Source organism: Choloepus didactylus, chromosome 1 (assembly GCF_015220235.1).
Source record: "Choloepus didactylus isolate mChoDid1 chromosome 1, mChoDid1.pri, whole genome shotgun sequence".
NCBI classification, from domain to species: Eukaryota; Metazoa; Chordata; class Mammalia; order Pilosa; family Megalonychidae; genus Choloepus; species Choloepus didactylus.
This window is the reverse complement of record NC_051307.1, coordinates 157,831,464-157,849,407: the sequence shown is the minus strand read 5'-3', so window position 1 is coordinate 157,849,407 and position 17,944 is coordinate 157,831,464. Positions and strand designations below refer to the sequence as shown.

At 47.3% G+C, this 17,944-nt stretch overlaps 1 protein-coding gene across 3 annotated transcripts in view; it reads left to right on the top strand.

Moving 5' to 3' along the window:
- Positions 1–17,222, top strand: part of MRAS (muscle RAS oncogene homolog) — a 58,355-nt gene extending 41,133 nt beyond the window's left edge. For all 3 annotated transcript variants that reach the window (XM_037844209.1, XM_037844193.1, XM_037844200.1), the window contains exons 3-6: positions 6,564–6,717; positions 8,086–8,185; positions 12,269–12,348; positions 13,799–17,222. In XM_037844209.1, coding sequence (XP_037700137.1) covers positions 6,564–6,717; positions 8,086–8,185; positions 12,269–12,348; positions 13,799–13,898 — 434 coding nt within the window. In that variant the 3' untranslated portion in view covers positions 13,899–17,222. The remainder of the gene's footprint in view (positions 1–6,563; positions 6,718–8,085; positions 8,186–12,268; positions 12,349–13,798) is intronic.
- The last annotated feature ends 722 nt before the right edge of the window (positions 17,223–17,944 follow it).

Genomic DNA, 17,944 nt, shown 5'->3' with positions numbered 1-17,944 from the left:
TCTCATCTGTAGTATCTCACTGTGGTTCCCTGATTCTGAGTCCTTTACCATGCGAACATTGCTTGTGTTCAGTCTTTGTAGCATGATGTAAACTGTCTGCTGGTTTGACCCAATGAAGACTGTGCTCCTTGAGTTATTTTGAGGAGTTGGAAATGCATCTTTTTACCTATTGTGGCTGCAAACACTTAAGAATGTCAGGAAAAAATGTTTCTCTTCTGATTTGAGACACATGTTGCTCCTGCTTCCCTAAAAATGTATGTGAGGGGCAGCTTGGAATAGATCCCACTGCTGGTTTCAGATCAGCTTTTTAAATTGTATTATTTAATGAAAAACCTTTACTCTTTTTCTGGCCACTTTTTAAGTTCAAAGTATACTTTTTTTTGGTCCATTTTTAAGAGAGGCCTGTTCAAGTTTCCTACAATGATCATGGGTTTTGCAAATATTTTCTCCCATTCTGTGGCTTGTGTTTGGATTCCCTTAACATTGCCATTTGCAGAGCAGATATTTTTAATTTTAATGAACTACAGCTTATCAATTTCTTTCATCAATTGTGCTTTTGGTGTTGCATCTAAACAGTCATTGCCAAACCCAGGTGTCGCGGCCCATGAGGGCTTTGCCAGTCCAGAGGCCAAAGAAGACACTGGGCATTGTCTGATACATGAACTTTTATTCAGGGCTTACCAATGGGGTGAGAAGTTGCGGAAAGATTATGCCGGCTCTTTCAGGCCAGGCAGGTACCATGTTCGTAGGGAAGTTGACCGCAATTAAAGAGGAGAGCAAGCCAGTTATAAGGGTTCAAGACAAAGACATTCCTAAGGGTGCAAGTGCGGGAAAAGAGTCTTGATGGGGGAGGGGTTGGTGATCCATAGATAACCACAACATTTGGGAGTCAGGAAGCAGGTAGACTAGACTAACATTTGATGGCAGGAAGTCTGGGGTATATTTACATCTTGCTCTTTTGTGAGACAAAGAGTTTCTCACCTTCTGCTTACTTCCCATTTCATGTTTTAAAGTTACATTTTAAGGTTAATTTACCCTTTTCTCTTTACTGGCTTACAAAGGTGATAGGTTAAACATTAGTTGTCCAGGTCACGCAGACTGCTGTGCACCAAGGTCCGCAAGCCTGTTTTGTTCAGGCCACGGGCTGCCACACAAGGTTGCCTAGATTTTCTCCCATGTTACCTTCTAGAAGATTTATAACTTTATGTTTTGTTTTGTTTTGTTTTGTTTTTTATTAGAACAGTTGTAGGTTTCCAGAAAAATCATGCAGAAAGTACAGAGTTCCCATATAACTCCCCCTCCAGTTTTCCCTATTAACATTTTACGTTAATGTGGTACCATTGTTACACTTGATGAAACAATGTTATTATAATTACATAATTAACTGTAGTTCATAGTTTACATTAGGGTTTGCTCTTTGAATTGTACAGTCCTATGGTTTTCTAAAAATTTTTGTTCTGGTAATATATATACAACCTAAAATTAATCATTTTAGCTATTTTCAAGTATACAATTCCATAGTGTTAATTACATTCCTCATTACCCAAAATTTTTCATCATCCCAAGCAATGTAACTTTCTGTTTTATATTTAGGTCTATGATTCATTTTGAGTTAATTTTTGTAAAAAGTGTAAGGTCTGTGTCTAAATTCACTTTTTTGCTTGTGGATGTCCAGTTCTAGCACTATTTATTGAAAAGACTGTCCTTTCTCCATTGAATTGCCTTCACTCCTTTGTCAAAGATCAGTTGACTGTAATTGTGTGGGTCTGTTTCTGGGTTCTCTATCCAGTTCCATTAGACTATTTCTGTTCTTTTGGCAGTACCACACAGTCTTGATCACTGTAGCTTATAGTAAGTCTTGAAGTTGGATAGTATCACTCATTCAACTTTGTTCTTCTTCTATATTGTGTTGGCTATTCTGGGTTTTTGCTTTTCCTTGTAACTCTAGAATTATGTTGTTGATTTACACAAAACAACTTGCTGGGATTTTGATTGGTATTGCATTTAACTCAGTCTGGGAAGAATTGACATCATAATGAAATTGAGTAGTCCTGTCCACGAACATGGACTACCTCTCCATTTATTTCCATTTAGATCCATTGTCTCCATTTAGATCTCCTTGGATTTCTTTCATTAGAGTTTTTTTTGTAATTTTCCTCATATAGATCTTACAAACATATTTTGCTAGATTTATACCTACGTATTTTATTTTTTGGTGCTTTGTAAGTGGTGTTGTGTCTTTAATTTCAAATTCCAGTTGTTCATTGCTGACATATAGGAATGCAATGGACTTTTGTACATTAACCTTGTATCCTTCAACTCTGCTATACTCACTTATTTGTTTCAAGAATTTTGGGTCTTTGGTGTGTGTGTGTGTGTGTTGTTCTTGATTCTTTGGGATTTTACACATAGACAAACATATCATTTGTGTATAAAGACTTTTATTTCTTCCTTCCCAATCTGTATGCCTTTTGTTTCCTTATATATGTACATATTTTAAGCAACATTCTTGGATGTCTATTATGCTCTTGGCACTTCTTTGATATTTGCATCTTTTCCCATTATAAATACCATCTTTGTCTTGTTTAATACTTTGGTCTCAAATTCTCTTTTGTGGATATACTTCTTTTCTTTTGGTTAGCACATGGTTGGTATAATCTTTTTTATCCTTTCGTTTTTCATCCTTTCTGAGTCATTTTGTTTTGTCTTTTAAGTAAGAGACAAATGGATTTGTGTTAGTATCCACTTTCATAGGTGAATTAATCCCTTTGCATTTATTGTGATTAGCTATATAGCTAGATTTGTTTCTGCCACCTTATTTCATGTCTACTTTTTATTATACTTTCTTAATTCTTTTTCATTTAGTTTTGTCTTTTGTTGGATTGGTTCCATTTATTTTGTCCTGTTTTTCGTTCCTCTATTGAATAGCAGGCTTTGAATTTTATTTCTATTCTTATTTATGCTATTTTATTTATTATTTATTCTTATTTATGCTATTTTATTTATTATTTATTCTTATTTATGCTATTTTATTTATTATTTATTCTTATTTATGCTATTTTAAAATACATGTGTGTTTGTGTATATATTTATATTTTTCTCTCAGCATCAGGATGTAATCTGTATTTTTAGTGTTTTCCCAAATGTGGCAAGAACTTCAATGGTGACTTATTTTTCCTCAGCCCCACCCCCCCACATGGATAATCGTAGATTTTAGTTCTGAATTGTTATTAATTCTCTTCAAATTATGCAACAACATGTATTTAAACTTTTTTGGTTTTTCTCTTTTCTTTGCTTACTGCTGTTGTAATCATCTTTCTCTTTTCGTGGATTTATTTTTCACTTTGCTGGAATACATCCTCCAAGAATTCTTTAAGAAATCATGGTATAATATAATTTCTAAGGCATGTCTGAAAATGACTATTTTTCCCTTCTAGAAGGGTCTATCTTGCTTTTCAGACTCCTCTGTTGAATTTTGCTTTTTTGAAAAGACATTCTGAGTGTCCATATTTTTAAGTATCCTAGATCTCTAGTTTTTGTTTTGGGTAATACATACCCTCAAAATCTGTGAATGTATTAATCACACTCACCTTAGTATCTTCTGCTGTTCGGTTCAGGTCTTCCCATCCCTTCTACAGCCAGATCCTGGCCCTTTTCATCTGTTTTATTGATTGCAATTCTGAGTGGGATTTAATTAGGACAAAAGTCTCCACTGCTCCCGGTTGAAGGTGCAGTGTTCCCAGCCCCTCTCCTTGGCAAACACTGGGGAAAATGCCAGAATCGCCATCCTGGGCCTCAGCTGTAGGTCCTGTCTTCTTAGCCCTTTCATTTTACATCAAATAGTTCTAGGATGTCAGCGCTGGTAGGACCTGCAGGCCCAGGAGCCCTGACCCTCATTCCATCCAAGGGGAGACTGAGGCCTGTGGGAATGAACGAGAGTAGCCATGTGCTTCTCCTGGGTCTGGGGCACATCTCAGGTACTCGTGTCTGCCAAGCCTCACCCCACCGACATGCTGAGTGACTCAGGAGGATGTGCAGGGATGGCAGAATGCAGGACCAGAACACCTTCCCTGCACCGCCTAACGGCACCTGTCTAGGAAGATGTGGACCCCTTTCTCAGTGTCTCTGATAGCTCATCCAGTAGCTTTACTTGCCATCGGCACATCCCACATCCATATCTCTTGCCCTGTCTTCTCCCCTCAGTCCCAGGCCTGAGTCTCCAGCAGCCTCTTGGAAGTCCCATGTAGGTGTTCGATAGGCTTCTGAAACCTGTGTCCAGAGTGAGCCCCTGATCCCCCGCCAAACCCTGTCTCACCCAGTCTTCCCCATCTCGGTATTTGATGGGCATTGACCTCAGTGCCTTGCTTTCTTTTGTCCCCCACATCCCTCTTCTTCACCAGAAAGCTGCACTCCTGTTAGCTCTGTCTTTGAAGGTGGCCCAAATCTGGTCACTTCTTACCATATCCATCCAACCCCCTGGGTCCAATCTTCCATCATGTCTCACTTCACTGGATGACTGCCCTAGCCTCCTAATTAGCTCCCTGCTTCCACGCTTGGTCTTCTCTCAGTCTGTTTTTCACCAGCAACCAGAGTGAACTTTTTAGAATATCCACCAGACATGTCAGTCTTCACTCAAAAGTCGCCAGTGGCCCCCATCTTGCTTGGAATGAACCAAACCTTCCCCTAGTGTAGCCCTCTGTGATCGGCCGCTGCCTCCTCACCAAGCTCCACTTGCCCTTCACTCCCCTTCCGGCTGTCAGGCCTGCCCTTGCTCGCTTCCATCTTCAGCCTTTGCACACGTGAGTTTCTTCTGCTCTTCCCCTGATCTGCCTGGCTCACTCCCTCCATCATTTAGTCACTGCTCAAATGTTGCTTCCAAAGAGATTCCAGAACCACACCAACTTCTGCCAGCCACCCTCCACCCGGCTATCTTGTTCTTCAGAGTTTGTGCTTATCCCCACCTGAAATTATATTACCCATTCATTTGTTTATTTGTCTTCCTACTAGACTATATAAGTCCCACGAGAGCAGGGGCTTTGTTTGCCTCATTCACCTGTAACTACAGTGCCGAGAACAGGGCCTGGCATAGAGTAGGCTCTCAAATATTTCTTAATGAATAAACGAACATAGCTGGATAGACTTCACATCCATTTATTCATTAACTGCTGTTTGGGTGCTGTTTGTGCCAGGCCCCAAGTAGACCCTGGTGACTCACAGGCCAGGCCCCTGCCTCTGGGAGCCAACAGTCCAGAGCCGAGGGTGATTAAACAGTGAGGGGAGCATGCCAAGAAGGGTCTGTCCTTAGGGGCTCACACAGCAGAGTGCTCCCCAGAGAAATGCCCTTTAGGGTGAGTCAGAGTCAGCCTGCAAAGGCGAGGGAGAAGGGGAAGGGCAGGGGTGCTTGGTGGAAGAAGTCCCCAGCTGAGAGGGTGGCGATGCAAAGGCCCAGCGTGGGAGAGAGCACCCACGTGAGGGCAGCAGGCAACAGCAGCTACTCCTTCAGGAGTCCTTGGTGCCAGGGCCTCTGCAGGGGCCTTGTGTGTATTAACTCAGGTAAGCCTCAAAACAACCCCAGTTATCCCCTTTGATAGGAAACAGAGGCACTGAGCAGTGAGCTTGTCCGGGGTCCTGCTGCTAGGAAGCCAGGAGCCAGGACTCAGCCCAGGAGGCTGCTCCACAGGCTATAACTTCAGGCTCCCCTGCCTCAGTGGAGGGGAAAATTGGGTCTGGTCAGAGTAGAGTGAGCTGGGGAAATGGCTGTGGGAGGGGGAGAGGGCTGGAAAGTGAGCAGGGGCTTGGAGGATGCTGAAGGGTTCAGCAGGGGCATGAGAGGGCAGGCTTGCACTTCCAAAGGAAGCCCCCCAGCTGTGGCTGTAATCTCTCTGAAACAGGAAGAGTGAGCACTTTATCTCTGTGGGAAGGAAGCTGGAAGAGAGTGAGATTCAGTAGTCCTTTGGGTGGAGTTAGCGAGAGGGGATGGATTTGGGGGCAAGAGGCTTTCCCGAGATGACCCTTCTCTCCGGCCACCCCTGCTTCCTGCCTGCCCTGAACAGCCCCATCCTGGGAGGGAGTGGCCTGGCTGCTGAGGGGCCACTCTTTTCCTGAGGCCTGCCTGGTGTCTGTCCACACGCGGGCTGAGGAGCCCTTCCTGACCCAGGCCGGCCTCTTCAGGGGCTTCCGGGGAGTCAGGTATCTGGCCAAAGAATCACATCTTGAAAGAGCTGGAGCCGAGATTCAAGCCCTTGCCTGGAGATTCCCCAGAGGGATTTTGTTAACAGTGTTGGTCACTGAATTTGTGAGTTCTTTCTGTAGATTAGAGAATTTAGGTTCAGGGAGTACCGTGTATTCACACCTTGGGAAAAGGGTTTGGTGGGTCCACAAATAAACCAGGGAGCGCCTCCCTCAGAACCAGCCCTTGTGGCTGCGGAAGCCCCCCCAGGGACCCCGACGGCCCAGCCCCTCTGGGGTGAGAGCCCTGACCCAGTCACAGGGGGCGCAGCAGTGGAACGGGGGCTCTGGGGTGGGCAGTGACGGCCCCTCCTGAGCGGCACACCCCACCCCAGTTCTGGACACAGCCGGGCAGGAGGAGTTCAGCGCCATGAGGGAGCAGTACATGCGGACGGGCGACGGCTTCCTCATCGTCTACTCGGTCACCGACAAGGCCAGCTTCGAGCACGTGGACCGCTTCCACCAGCTCATCCTGCGCGTCAAGGACAGGTGAGGGCCGGACCAGGCTGCCCCTCTGGCTCCACTCGGAGGGTCAGAGGGGCAGAGCTGAACTCAGACCTATTCTAGTTCTTTCTGTGGGACCAAACTGCTTCCAAGGCCTTGAGGGGCTCCCTCCCTCCTCTCGTAAACTGTCCTTTCCATCAAAGAATCATCGGTGACATCTGCTTTTTCAGCTCTAATTTTACCAAATTATATTATAATCAAAGAAAAAGTTAATTTTCTCTCCAGTATGCATTAATTGGTTAAATCTCATTTGACTGTGAGATTTACAAGCCCCTAATAAAAGGTTCAATTTTTTTTCCTTAGCATTAGGTGGAGTAATTAAATAATTTGGAGTCTGTTTTAAGCCCAGCTGGTCTTGTCAGTTCAGAGGAAAGCAATCACTTGATCTCAAAGAGGCAATGTAAAAAAACAAAAGGACGAAATAATAGGAAAACAGCAAGCCCCAAACAAATCCCAGTGAATACTGAAAAATCAAGGTAACATCAATTCCAAAGGCCAAGTATTAACTTGACTAGGTACAGGGATACCTGCACACAGGCACACACACACACACACACAAAGCTCCAACAAATAAGGTTAGGTCAAGCCCCTGAATATATGAATTTCAAAAGAGAAAACATAAATGGCTGAGGTGTGGGAAAATATTATTGCTTAATCAAAGAACTATAGGTAAAAATAATAAAGTACCAAATTGTAATTTTTTAATGAAAATACTACTGCTCCTCGAGATGCCAGGAGACCAATGCTTTATTCACTTTTAGACAGCCACCTGGCCACATAAGTCACTAAGACCCCTTAAGGTGGATGTGCCTCTGGACCCTGCACTTCCACCTGGGAGCCACCCTAATTTTGCAGCTGCCATTTATCAAGTGCCAACTGTGTGCCCAATCCTGTCCCAGGGGTGCTTCACAAATCACTGCTGAGGCCGCAGCAGCCCTGCAGGGTTGGTACATTAGAGTGATTGACAGATGGGAGGAACCAGGCCTGGGAGCCCCCCACCTTCACCCAGCAGCCCCCTCAGTGCCGTCACTGACCGTGCTGAGCCAAGGAGCTCCTCATCCCCGCTGTGCTGACTTACCTGGAGCTGGGTTCCAGGAGAGCCCCTTCCTGGCTTTGAAACAGGCTTTAAAGCAAGACTGCCAGCAGCCCCCAGGTCCCTTTCCTCTAAGCCCACCCCCGGCCTTGGCTCTGGTACCACACTGCTCTCTGGAAACGTGGAGGGAGTGGAGTCTGCAGCCCCAGGGTCACTGGGGAGGCATGGTGGGCTCTGTCACACCGAGGGTCTGGCTGTGCCACTTAACCAGGCGTAGGGGGATGGGGGGGCCCCTGAACTGCTGTTCCTTTATTTCCCAGGGAGTCATTCCCGATGATCCTCGTGGCCAACAAGGTCGATTTGATGCACTTGAGGAAAATCACCAGGGAGCAAGGAAAAGAAATGGCAACCAAACACAATGTAGGTTGTGTGTGTGTGTTTGGGGGGGGATTGGGGACTGTGTAAAAGCCGGTACCCTGGTCTGCCGAAATGGGATTTGGGCCACTTAGATAGCTGGCTAGATTCCACAGACAGACCTAATAGGGCATATGTGATACGGGGATATTTTGTGAAACAAGACAACAGACCAGAAAGAAAGCATCCTCTTTTGGGGACTGGGCGTGATGTTAGAAGTCTGGCCCGGGTGCCTTGGAGGCACCTCCTCAGCCCCACCCCAGGCCTAGCAGAGTCATCGCTCGGCTGTGCAGAGGAGTTGGCTTCTGCCCCCCTTCTCTGAGCCAGCTGTCCCTGTTACACTCAGAACCATGGCTGTCAGCTGCCGTTTACTGAGACCGGCTCCATGTCAGGCACTGGGCTAGGGGGAGAAGGTACACTGTCTCACCTCTTCCTCACAACCATACCTTGAGGTAGGCATAATTATCCCCATTTCAGAGATGATGAAGCCGAGGTTTGCCCAAGGGCACACAGTGGAAATCAGCAGGCATGTTCATTCGCTTGTTGGTTATTCGGTCTGCTATGATGCCTCTTTGCCCTCTGGGTGATGCCCGGGGGGTCACTGGGCTTCCTCCACCTCCTCCACCCTCCCCAGTGGTCTGCGAGCAGGAGAAGGGGGCTCTGTGCCTTGTGGGTCCATTCACTCAGTCACTCAGCAGCCCTAGGCACTGGGGAACAGCCAGAAGCCAACACTCAGAAACTGACAAAACTGCCTGCCTCATGGTGCTTACTTGTAGTGATAGGAGACAGGCACGACACAAAGTGGAGTGTGTCCGAAGGCAGCATGTGCTATGGAAAAAGGTCAGCCCGGGAAGGGGGCATGGGGAATGTGGAGTGGAGGGGGAAAGCCCCGCTGAGAAGGGTGCATTTCAGCAAGGACCTGAAGGGGTGAGGGAATAAGCCACGCAGGGTTCTCGGGAAAGAGGGTTCCAGCGGAGGGAATACTGAGCGTGAAGGCCTGGAGGCAGGCGTTTGAGGAACACAAGGAGGCCAGGCTGGCTGGAGCAGAGGGGGCAGGAGGGGGCAGGACGGGGCGAGCAGGAGGAGGTGAGGTGTAGGGGCTCTTACTCTGGACTGGTGGGGGAGTCATCGGAGGGTTTTGAGGGGAAGAGTGACATGATCTGACTGACGGCTGAACAGCTTCTCTCTGGCTGTCAAGTTGAGACGAATCCATAGGGGACACGGGTGGGAGCAGGGAGGTCAGTTGGGGGCTGCCGCAACAACCCCAGGTGGTGCTGACAGAGGTGGTGAGCAGTGGTCGGATTCTGGGTCTGTTTCTAAGAGAGCCAACAGGATCCGCCATGGATTGGATGTGGAGTGAGATAGAAAGGAATCGAGGATGATCCCGAGGTTTGGGGAATGGGCAGCTAGAAGGCAAGGGGCACAGTCACTGAGCAGGGGAAGACCAGGAGTGTGGATTTCAGTCTCTAGTAGATAATCAGGTGGAGGTGTAAGACAGCGGCAGCGTTGGATATCGCAGTCTGGAGATAATCGGTGGAAGTCATCAGCTTGTAGGTAGAGAGGAATTAGCAATCAGGGCTGAGGAGCAGCCAGTGGTGTGTGAGGACCAGAGTGGGCATCTTGGGAGTCAAGTGTTTCAAGGAGGAGGGAGGAATCAACCAAGGCAGGAGCTGCCCTGGGGTCTCACAGGATGCGGCCTGGGAACTGGCCCAGTGGAGAGCGCCCCTCATCTTGAACAGAGGTGGGCCCGAGGAGCCATTTACATTTTCACAGTCTTGGGCTAAACACAGTGACCTGTCCCCTCACATCTGAGGAGGGTCTGCCAAGGGCTTTCACACACACCTTCCCGCTGTCCCTCCAGGGGGCCCTGTGGGAGGGGAGAAAGGGCGCTGCAGGGGCCTGCAGTAGCTGCATTTTGCAAACAAAAGGAAATGAGTAGGGAAGTTAAGTGCAAACTAAGGGCCTCCCAGCTTGTGATGAATCTGTCCCCCACCCCCACTAGAACCCAGCTCTCTATTCTCCCTGTTTCTCCTACAGCAAATGCTGCTGCCTCATGAAATGATTGACCAAATGATTCTCCGAGCTACTTATCGATGACATCCTAATCTTGTAGCGAGTTCCTCTTTAGCTGACCAAGATAGATTGTCCCCACCCCTTGCTGGAAGATGGCATTTCCTAGCCTTTTAGCACAGTTAAATGGTACTCCTGTTTATCCTAGTGTTTCTCTTAGTTTAAGGGTTGTTGCTCTTGAAATCCTGGAATTCTAAGATCTCAGATAATGCACATCAGTGTTTCTCAGTGGTAGAGGCAGAGAGAGAAGGTGGAGGGTGTCTGGAAAGCCAAGGGGAATCACACAATCGTGCTTCTGAGTGACAGGGTAGTCCCGCAGTCAGCAGTAGCCTGGGCCCTGGAACCTGGGGACTTCCTAGGCTGGCAGGGTTATAGGATGTAAAGGGGATCCAGGTAGGTCCCAGCCCCAGCTGCAGGTGCTTTCCACTTCCTTCCTGGGTGCACACAGGGAAGTCCATTGCCCTGGCCTCACAGGGGTCTCATAGGGCCTAGAAGAGGCTCCACAGGGGACCCCAGCAGCCCCCACCAGTCCATCCACTCACAAGTGCTGGGGTCGGGGAGATCAGGTGGGTAAGTGGAATTTTGATTCTCTGCTGGTCACTGTGTGGCTTTGGGCAAATACTGCACCTCTCTGAACTCAGCCTCTCTGGTTGCAAAATGGAGATGATTTACTTACCCAGAGGGCTGATGTGAGGATTAAATGAGGTCAGGGATATTGAGACCGGGGAGGCTAAACAGCCCACAAGGAGGGCAGTTCCCTTTTGGTGTTATCAGGCACGAATATTTGTTGAATGACTATTTCAAAGGTCTGAGCTCAGCCGTTAGTATTTCAGTCAGCTATGACAAAACCTCTGCTTGAAGCCAAGGCAATATGTGAACGAACATCTGATCTCACTGGATGATAATTGATGGGAAGATACTGACTTTATTTTATGTATCCTGGACAACAGTTTAGAACATTTCCTCTAAAGTAACGGTTACCTGTACCCACCCACCACAGCATTTAAAGTTTGGCATATAAAATATCAATCATTTTTATTTTCCTCACTGGGCGTTTCTTTTTCAAATGCATTATAATGCAATGCAATGCTTTTGCAATCATAAAAAAGTTGTGAAAAATAACAGTCATTCAGTCTAATAACAATAGGCTCACTCTGTCTCTTCAAGGAAGGCCTGTGCCTGACCCCCACACATGCTCCACTGTGTGTGGACGTGGAAGCCGAGCACTTCCTACCTTGGTGAGATCCCGGTTATGGGAGAAGACAAGGGCTCAGGAGTGTGTCCTGACCTCAGCATGGAACCTTTGTTTTCCTCCCTTTGCTGGCACCCAGGCTGGTGCCGACATAACCTTCACAGCCTGTACTGTAGGGTCAGCTCAGCCACACCTCCCTACTTGCTGCTGCCTTGCAGACACAAACCTTCTGTAAACATGGCTGAGCTCTGAGGCTATATCATAAACGCAAACCAAACAAGAGCTGGGCTGGGGCAGGCTCAGAGAAGGCAGGTTTGTTGCGGGGTGGGGGCAAACACCAACTGGCCGGGGGACACCAAGGGTCAGAGTCCTGCCATGGCCCAGCCTCGTCTCAGCCTTTCCCACTGGAGTCCACTCTGGAGGGGTCCAGAAAGAGGAGCAGAAGTCACCCCAAAGTAGGGAAATAGACTTCAGAAAGAAAAATGAATAGAATTAGAAAGTATTTTAGTTTGACAAATGAAACGGTCTTCAGTCTTCAAATATATAAAAAGATAATTTTATTCTATTTTTAGGGAGCTATTAAATAAGCCTGTGACTAGGGAACAAAAGGGAATTGGAAAAGCTATTAGTAAAACTTTCCAGTAAAGAGTGAGAGGCCACCAAAAGAGGCTTGAGGCTGGGTGGGGGGTGGTGTCAGAGGATCTTTGGGGGGCTTTAAAAACATATGCATTCCTTGGGAACCCTGAGGATCTGCATTTTTAAGGATGCAGAGACAGGGCTCTGTGGATCTCAAGGCCACTTCTCCCAAGTTGAGCTTTGCCTTTCAGATTCCGTACATAGAGACCAGTGCCAAGGACCCACCTCTCAATGTTGACAAAGCCTTCCATGACCTCGTTAGAGTAATTAGGTGAGTGCTGCACACTTTTTAGCAACAGGGGCCTCTGCAGCATAGCTGGGCACCTGGCTGCAGCTGGAGGGCTTGAGTGATGCAGCTCGTTGCAATGTAGCCAGTGAGCCTGGGGAGTTCTGGACTTACTTTGGGATTTCTCCTACCTCTATCCATCTCTTTCCCCTGCCTTCCACACCCACCCTTTCCCTCCTCACAATTACAAGCAGGTCTGTAGGTGAACCCTGATTCACACAGCTAAATGGAAATGCCTTCCTGAGGTGTCTGCTCTGGCCTCTTCCTCAGTCCTACAGCGCAGGCTCCCTGGAAGGCAGCCCCCCCATCCCACCCTCAGTGTCCTCCCCAGACCGGAGCTTCCAACATGGTAAAAAGTGGGTGCATCTCCTCTTCCTTGCCCTCCCATCAGGCTGCCCTTTGACATTTCACCTGAATAACAACATTCTGATGCCTGGGCTTAAATTTCAGAGGTGCTGCAGATGTTTTTCTTTTCCAGACCACAAACACTGTCATTCTCCAAGGTTTGTCAGAAACTTTGCTGAATAGTCTGGTATAAATTCCTTTGCATAGTTAGAGTCCAGACCTTAATCACAGGGTGCTTAGATGACTGAAACAGCCTCCTGGCTTGTCTCGCTGCCACTCATCTTTCCCATTGTCAAAATGTTCCACATACAGAGCAGCCTAACCAGTGAATCTCAAATACCATTCATTTAGTATGTTGCCTTTATGCTAGGGAATGCTAAGGGCTATGTTTAGCTGTGAAATCAGACCCAGGGTTCTATCAGCGTCCTTCTCTGTCACCTCACAGCCCTTGCCGTATACCTGCACACACAGACATGCGCAAAAACCTCATTTTCTCATCATTCCCCAGCATGGACTGTGATATTGCAGCCTTCACTTTACACTTTTGCTGGCAATTCTGCACTCTTGAAGTAATTGTCTCTTGGGCATTTTGCCTGCAATTAGGATATGCTTCCACCAGGGGGTGATGATGTCTTGATTGTGCACCTATAGTTCCAAGGGTAGGTTTGAGTCATAGGAAAAGTTAACAGAAAGCATGCAAAAAGCTTTTGTACTCAGTTGACTTGTCATTTTATTTAAAATATGAAACACAGAAATAGAGTCCAATGCTATATAAAGCATAGAACATGACGTAGCTTATGGCTTAAATAAATGTAGCCTCAGCATAATGTCAGTAATTCTTAGCACTAGGGTGATTTACGTTTTCCTTTGTCCTCATCTTCCTCCCCAGTTTTTCTGCCTTAGAGACACAGAGAGGCCAGGCCCTCCTCCAGCGTCAGGGACGGCAGCATCTCTACCTACCTCTGCCCCACTCCCCCCACCCATGGCAGAACAATCCTCCTCACAGATCCTAGGGGCAAGGGAGGAGAGGGGCAGAGCAGAGGCCCAGCCATTCTCAATTTGTCTTTCTGCCCTTCTTTGTTTCAAAAAGGCAACAGATTCCTGAGAAAAGCCAGAAGAAGAAGAAGAAAACTAAATGGCGGGGAGACCGGGCCACCGGTGCCCACAAACTGCAGTGCGTGATATTGTGACGGGCCTGGGGGCCTGGGCATGGTGACCGTGGACTGGCCGGCCCTTGGGACCCCTCCACTGCCTAACTGCACTGAAACCATTTCTAACCGCAGCCCTTGGCCCGAGGACTTTGCACTGGAAGGGAGAACGGGAGGGTGGGCAAGGAGGAGATAGGCTCCGGCTTTGCCAAAAGGGCACAGGCTTTCCAGTCTCTCACAGGAGAGCAGGAAACAACATGTGAACCGAAGAGGCACCCAAGCTCCTCCTGTGTGGGTTCCACCTGGCTGCCCCCCTGTCTTGGTGGGTGTATTGTTTCCTTTAACTACATAGTGCTGGTTTGGTGTAGAAGTGTTTATCCATGTGCAAAAACAAAACAAGCCATGAACAAGCTTTCTCCCTGTGTCCCCAGTCAACGGCGTCTCAGTTCAGATGTCTTTTGTAGATTTTTAAATTATTTTAGTGGTTTTTATTTTATTAAAGGGGTCTGTGCCCACTGCCTGGTGAAATCTCACGTTTTCAGCAGACCTCTCCGATAACGTGTCTGGGATGGGTTTTTTGTTTTTTGTTCTTTTTAAACTAGGTTCTCCCAGCAGTGCCAAAACTCAACTCAGTATGAAAGTGTAGTGACTTAGAGAATAAAAGGAATGGGAACTGTGGCCAGAGGCCTCAGGCCCTGGATCAAACCCAGAGGGAAAGCAAACCCCACTCACAGCCTATAAACTGGAGAGAAGGGAGGGAGATCAGAGGGTTTTGCTATGATTGAGGTTGCAGAGAGTAGGAACAGAATTTTATTCTGCTGAGGGGAGAGGCTGGCCCAAACATGTCAGTTCTAAAAGGGCTTTTCATTATCCTGGAAGTGGGTAAGCTGATCGGCTTTGTAACCGTGTTCACTCATTTTTCAGACCATGTAGGTTAAGTTCTGTGTCATTCCTGGATTTGTGAGAGGGCCTTCTGCTTCTCTGATCAGTCTCTGTGCTTTCCCACATCACCCATGCTGTCTGGTGCCTCTTTGATATAAAAGCACTGACACAGGCATGTGTGTTTCTCTGTGTCAAAGCAAGCTAACATGGGCACTATCCAGAAAAGTCCAGTTCACACTGAATCTTAACCAAAAATGATTCAATACTGTTATCACTAAAACAGCACCATGAAAGACCCAAAGCCATTTCCCTTTGAGTCAACTGACTACCACCTCTGTAAGCCCAGCTACCCCTTCCAGCTTTCACTTGCATAGTGTTAGGAGCCTTTCTGGCACATACTTGTATTAACCTTTTGGACCTTGATTCTAACATGTGACTGGAGGAGAAAGGAAGTTAGGGCTGATGACATGGCTCCATACCCCTGGGTCTGCAATGGGGCAGTCCCCCAACTCCCAGACTATGCCCACCTCCCTCCCAGGTGCTGCCAAAGACTGGGTTTCTTCCAGCCAGGGCTGAAGTAGTGGCAAGAGGGGCAAAAGGAATATCAGACCCCTGAGAGAAGGTCAAAAGATGAGGAGCACAGCTTGTGGCCTTACTTTCCAGATGTTACAGATCAAGTCACTACGCAAACTGCAAGCTCCTGAGCAGGTGGCCGGTCAACTCTTTAGAGAAAGAAACCTGGGGAAAGTGAATAGCTGGCAGATGTCGAGAGTCTGGATCGTCCTCCGAATTTGAAAGTGTGCCGAGGCCCTCTCATGGTGAAACCACCAGCACCTGAGGACCCAGCTAAAGAGTGATTCTGCTGCAGAATGGACAGTTGGATTTTTGTTAGTTGGAAATCAAACTTGTTATTTGTCTAAAGGGCCCTTTTTCTGATTCTAAAAAGAAGGATAACAAGGAACATTCCAGATGAGACTCTTCATAGTTTCCCAAGATCCTATGTTAACGATCATTTTAAACACTAAAGGGACAAGGTTCATTCCAAAGCCTTGTTCCTCTAAGCCACATCCGCAGCAGACACGTGTGCGGTCTGATGACAGCTGCAAACTGGAGACAGTTGAGGAGGAAAGGCAGGTGGGAAGAAGTAAGGATGGAGACTCTCTGCATTGAGGAAGTGGTGGAGTGGGACAGGAAGCCCTGAACAGAGGGTAGTGTCCACAGCTGGAAAACCTCTGCCAGGCACAGACCACCTCCACCATAGCCCCCTGCCCAGTCTGGAGCCTGCAACTCCCTGACAGCACCAAGTCAGGGAGTCTTGGTGGAAGTAGATCAATTGACCTACAACAGAGCTCTTAGCCATAAAGGTAACTGACAAAGGGGCTCTGATGTTTCCTGATCCCCCCACAGGTGAGGCAGAGCACCCCACCCACACCTGGCCCCATCTTCCGTCTTCTGGGGAATCTATACCATGCTCGGCCCACAGCTTAACTTCACATTGCCGAAGGGAGACATGGTTAAGGAATGGCTTCAGCACCCTCTGCTTTTGGGCCGATGGTAAGGTTTCAGCTCCCATGGCCTCATTTCTCCCATAGAAGAAATGGATAACTAACACCTTTAAAAGACAGTTCTTTTGGTTTTAGAGATGGAACCTTGTGGTACAGGTAGCTTCCAGATAGGCCAGAGTGGAGTGTCACCTGGGGCATCTCCATGATGACGTCTTCTCCATAGTCACCTGGCAGGGTCCATCTGAGACACTGGTTTGCACACAGTCCATGATTGAGGACCCCACTGGGACTTGTGTTGTTGGTAACATCCTGGAGTTTCCACTAGGTTTCCAGGCCCCATGAACAGTGCTACCTTCGTATCCCCTAGAGCACACCCTTCTGGAAATCCCTTCACCCCCACACCATTGTCATTATGTGCTTTCAGGTGTTCTCCCACTGTCCTGACACTCCCCTTTAGGGGACTTCTTTTCTCCCCAGCAGGTAATCCTAAGCACCACCACCACCACCCCCATGGCCTGGAGCTGTAGCCACTTATTTCCCCTGCACTTGGTCACATGGGGAACTCTTGGATGGTTTCTCTTAGGACTTTGTCCACCACCTTCTTGAGGTGCTTGCCATGGAGAGTGCCTGATTGGCCTAAAGTGATTTATCTCACTTTGCCAGAACACATGACCTGCTAACATGTGGCAACTCTAAACTGAGGGCCTGTTAGATGTGATACGGTAAATCCGGAGCCACAGACAGGGTCCACCATTAGGTTTGAGATTCCATGTCGGGTTTACTGAGAATGAAAAATACTTGAATTATTGAGCGCCTGTGAGCGCCCAGTTTCTGTTACACAGTATTAACACATGGCCATTGTCGTGAAACAAGAGTGATGCCTGAAGATCTTGATGATGCTCGAGCCTTTTATGTAACTTTTTATTAAGTCTTTGTGTATCTTGACTCATTAATAAAGAAAAGAAGATGAACACTTGAATGTCTCATTTCTTTTTAATCAAATATTCCTAAAGTTTTACAGAGTTAAGTTGTCAATGTCTTGCCCAGAACACCCCCTCTTATTGGGTATGACCTTAGTCCTAACAAACCTAAAGAAGGAGACCCTATAGTTGAGGTAAAGACACTGATTTATTACCAATATTTTAATCCTCTGTTATCTCAATTTTTATGCATCCCACCTTTTAACCGTGACCTCTTAAACTTCCAGCTCACTTCCTCTAGAATCGCAACTCCAGTAACCCTTTACCTCTGCCTGGAATCCATTTATCTTGCCATCTTTTCAGTGTCTCGAAACCCCCTGAAGTCCTCTCTTCCTTTCTCACCCAGCTTAAATTCCAGATCAATCATTACAATTGCTCCCTTGCCTATACTGTCACCTCCCTTGCTCATCTTGCCTTATCATCCTCATTTGGCCAAATTCCAATCCTCATCAAGTCCAACTTTGCTACCTCGTGCCCAAGCCCATGCCTGAACCAAACCCAGCCACACTGCCGGGTACCGCTTAAAAGTCAAGGCCACAGACTTCTGGTGGGCCTTTCTGGCCACCCAGCAGTCACAGCAATCATACCAATGTTTTCCTGTTCCATTTACTCTCACATTCCCAAATGACTATTTCTCATCTCCTTTGCCCCCACCTTTACTCTCAGCTAAGGCTTCCTCCTTCACCAAGAAAGTTGAAGCCAGCTGAAGAGAGTTTCTGCA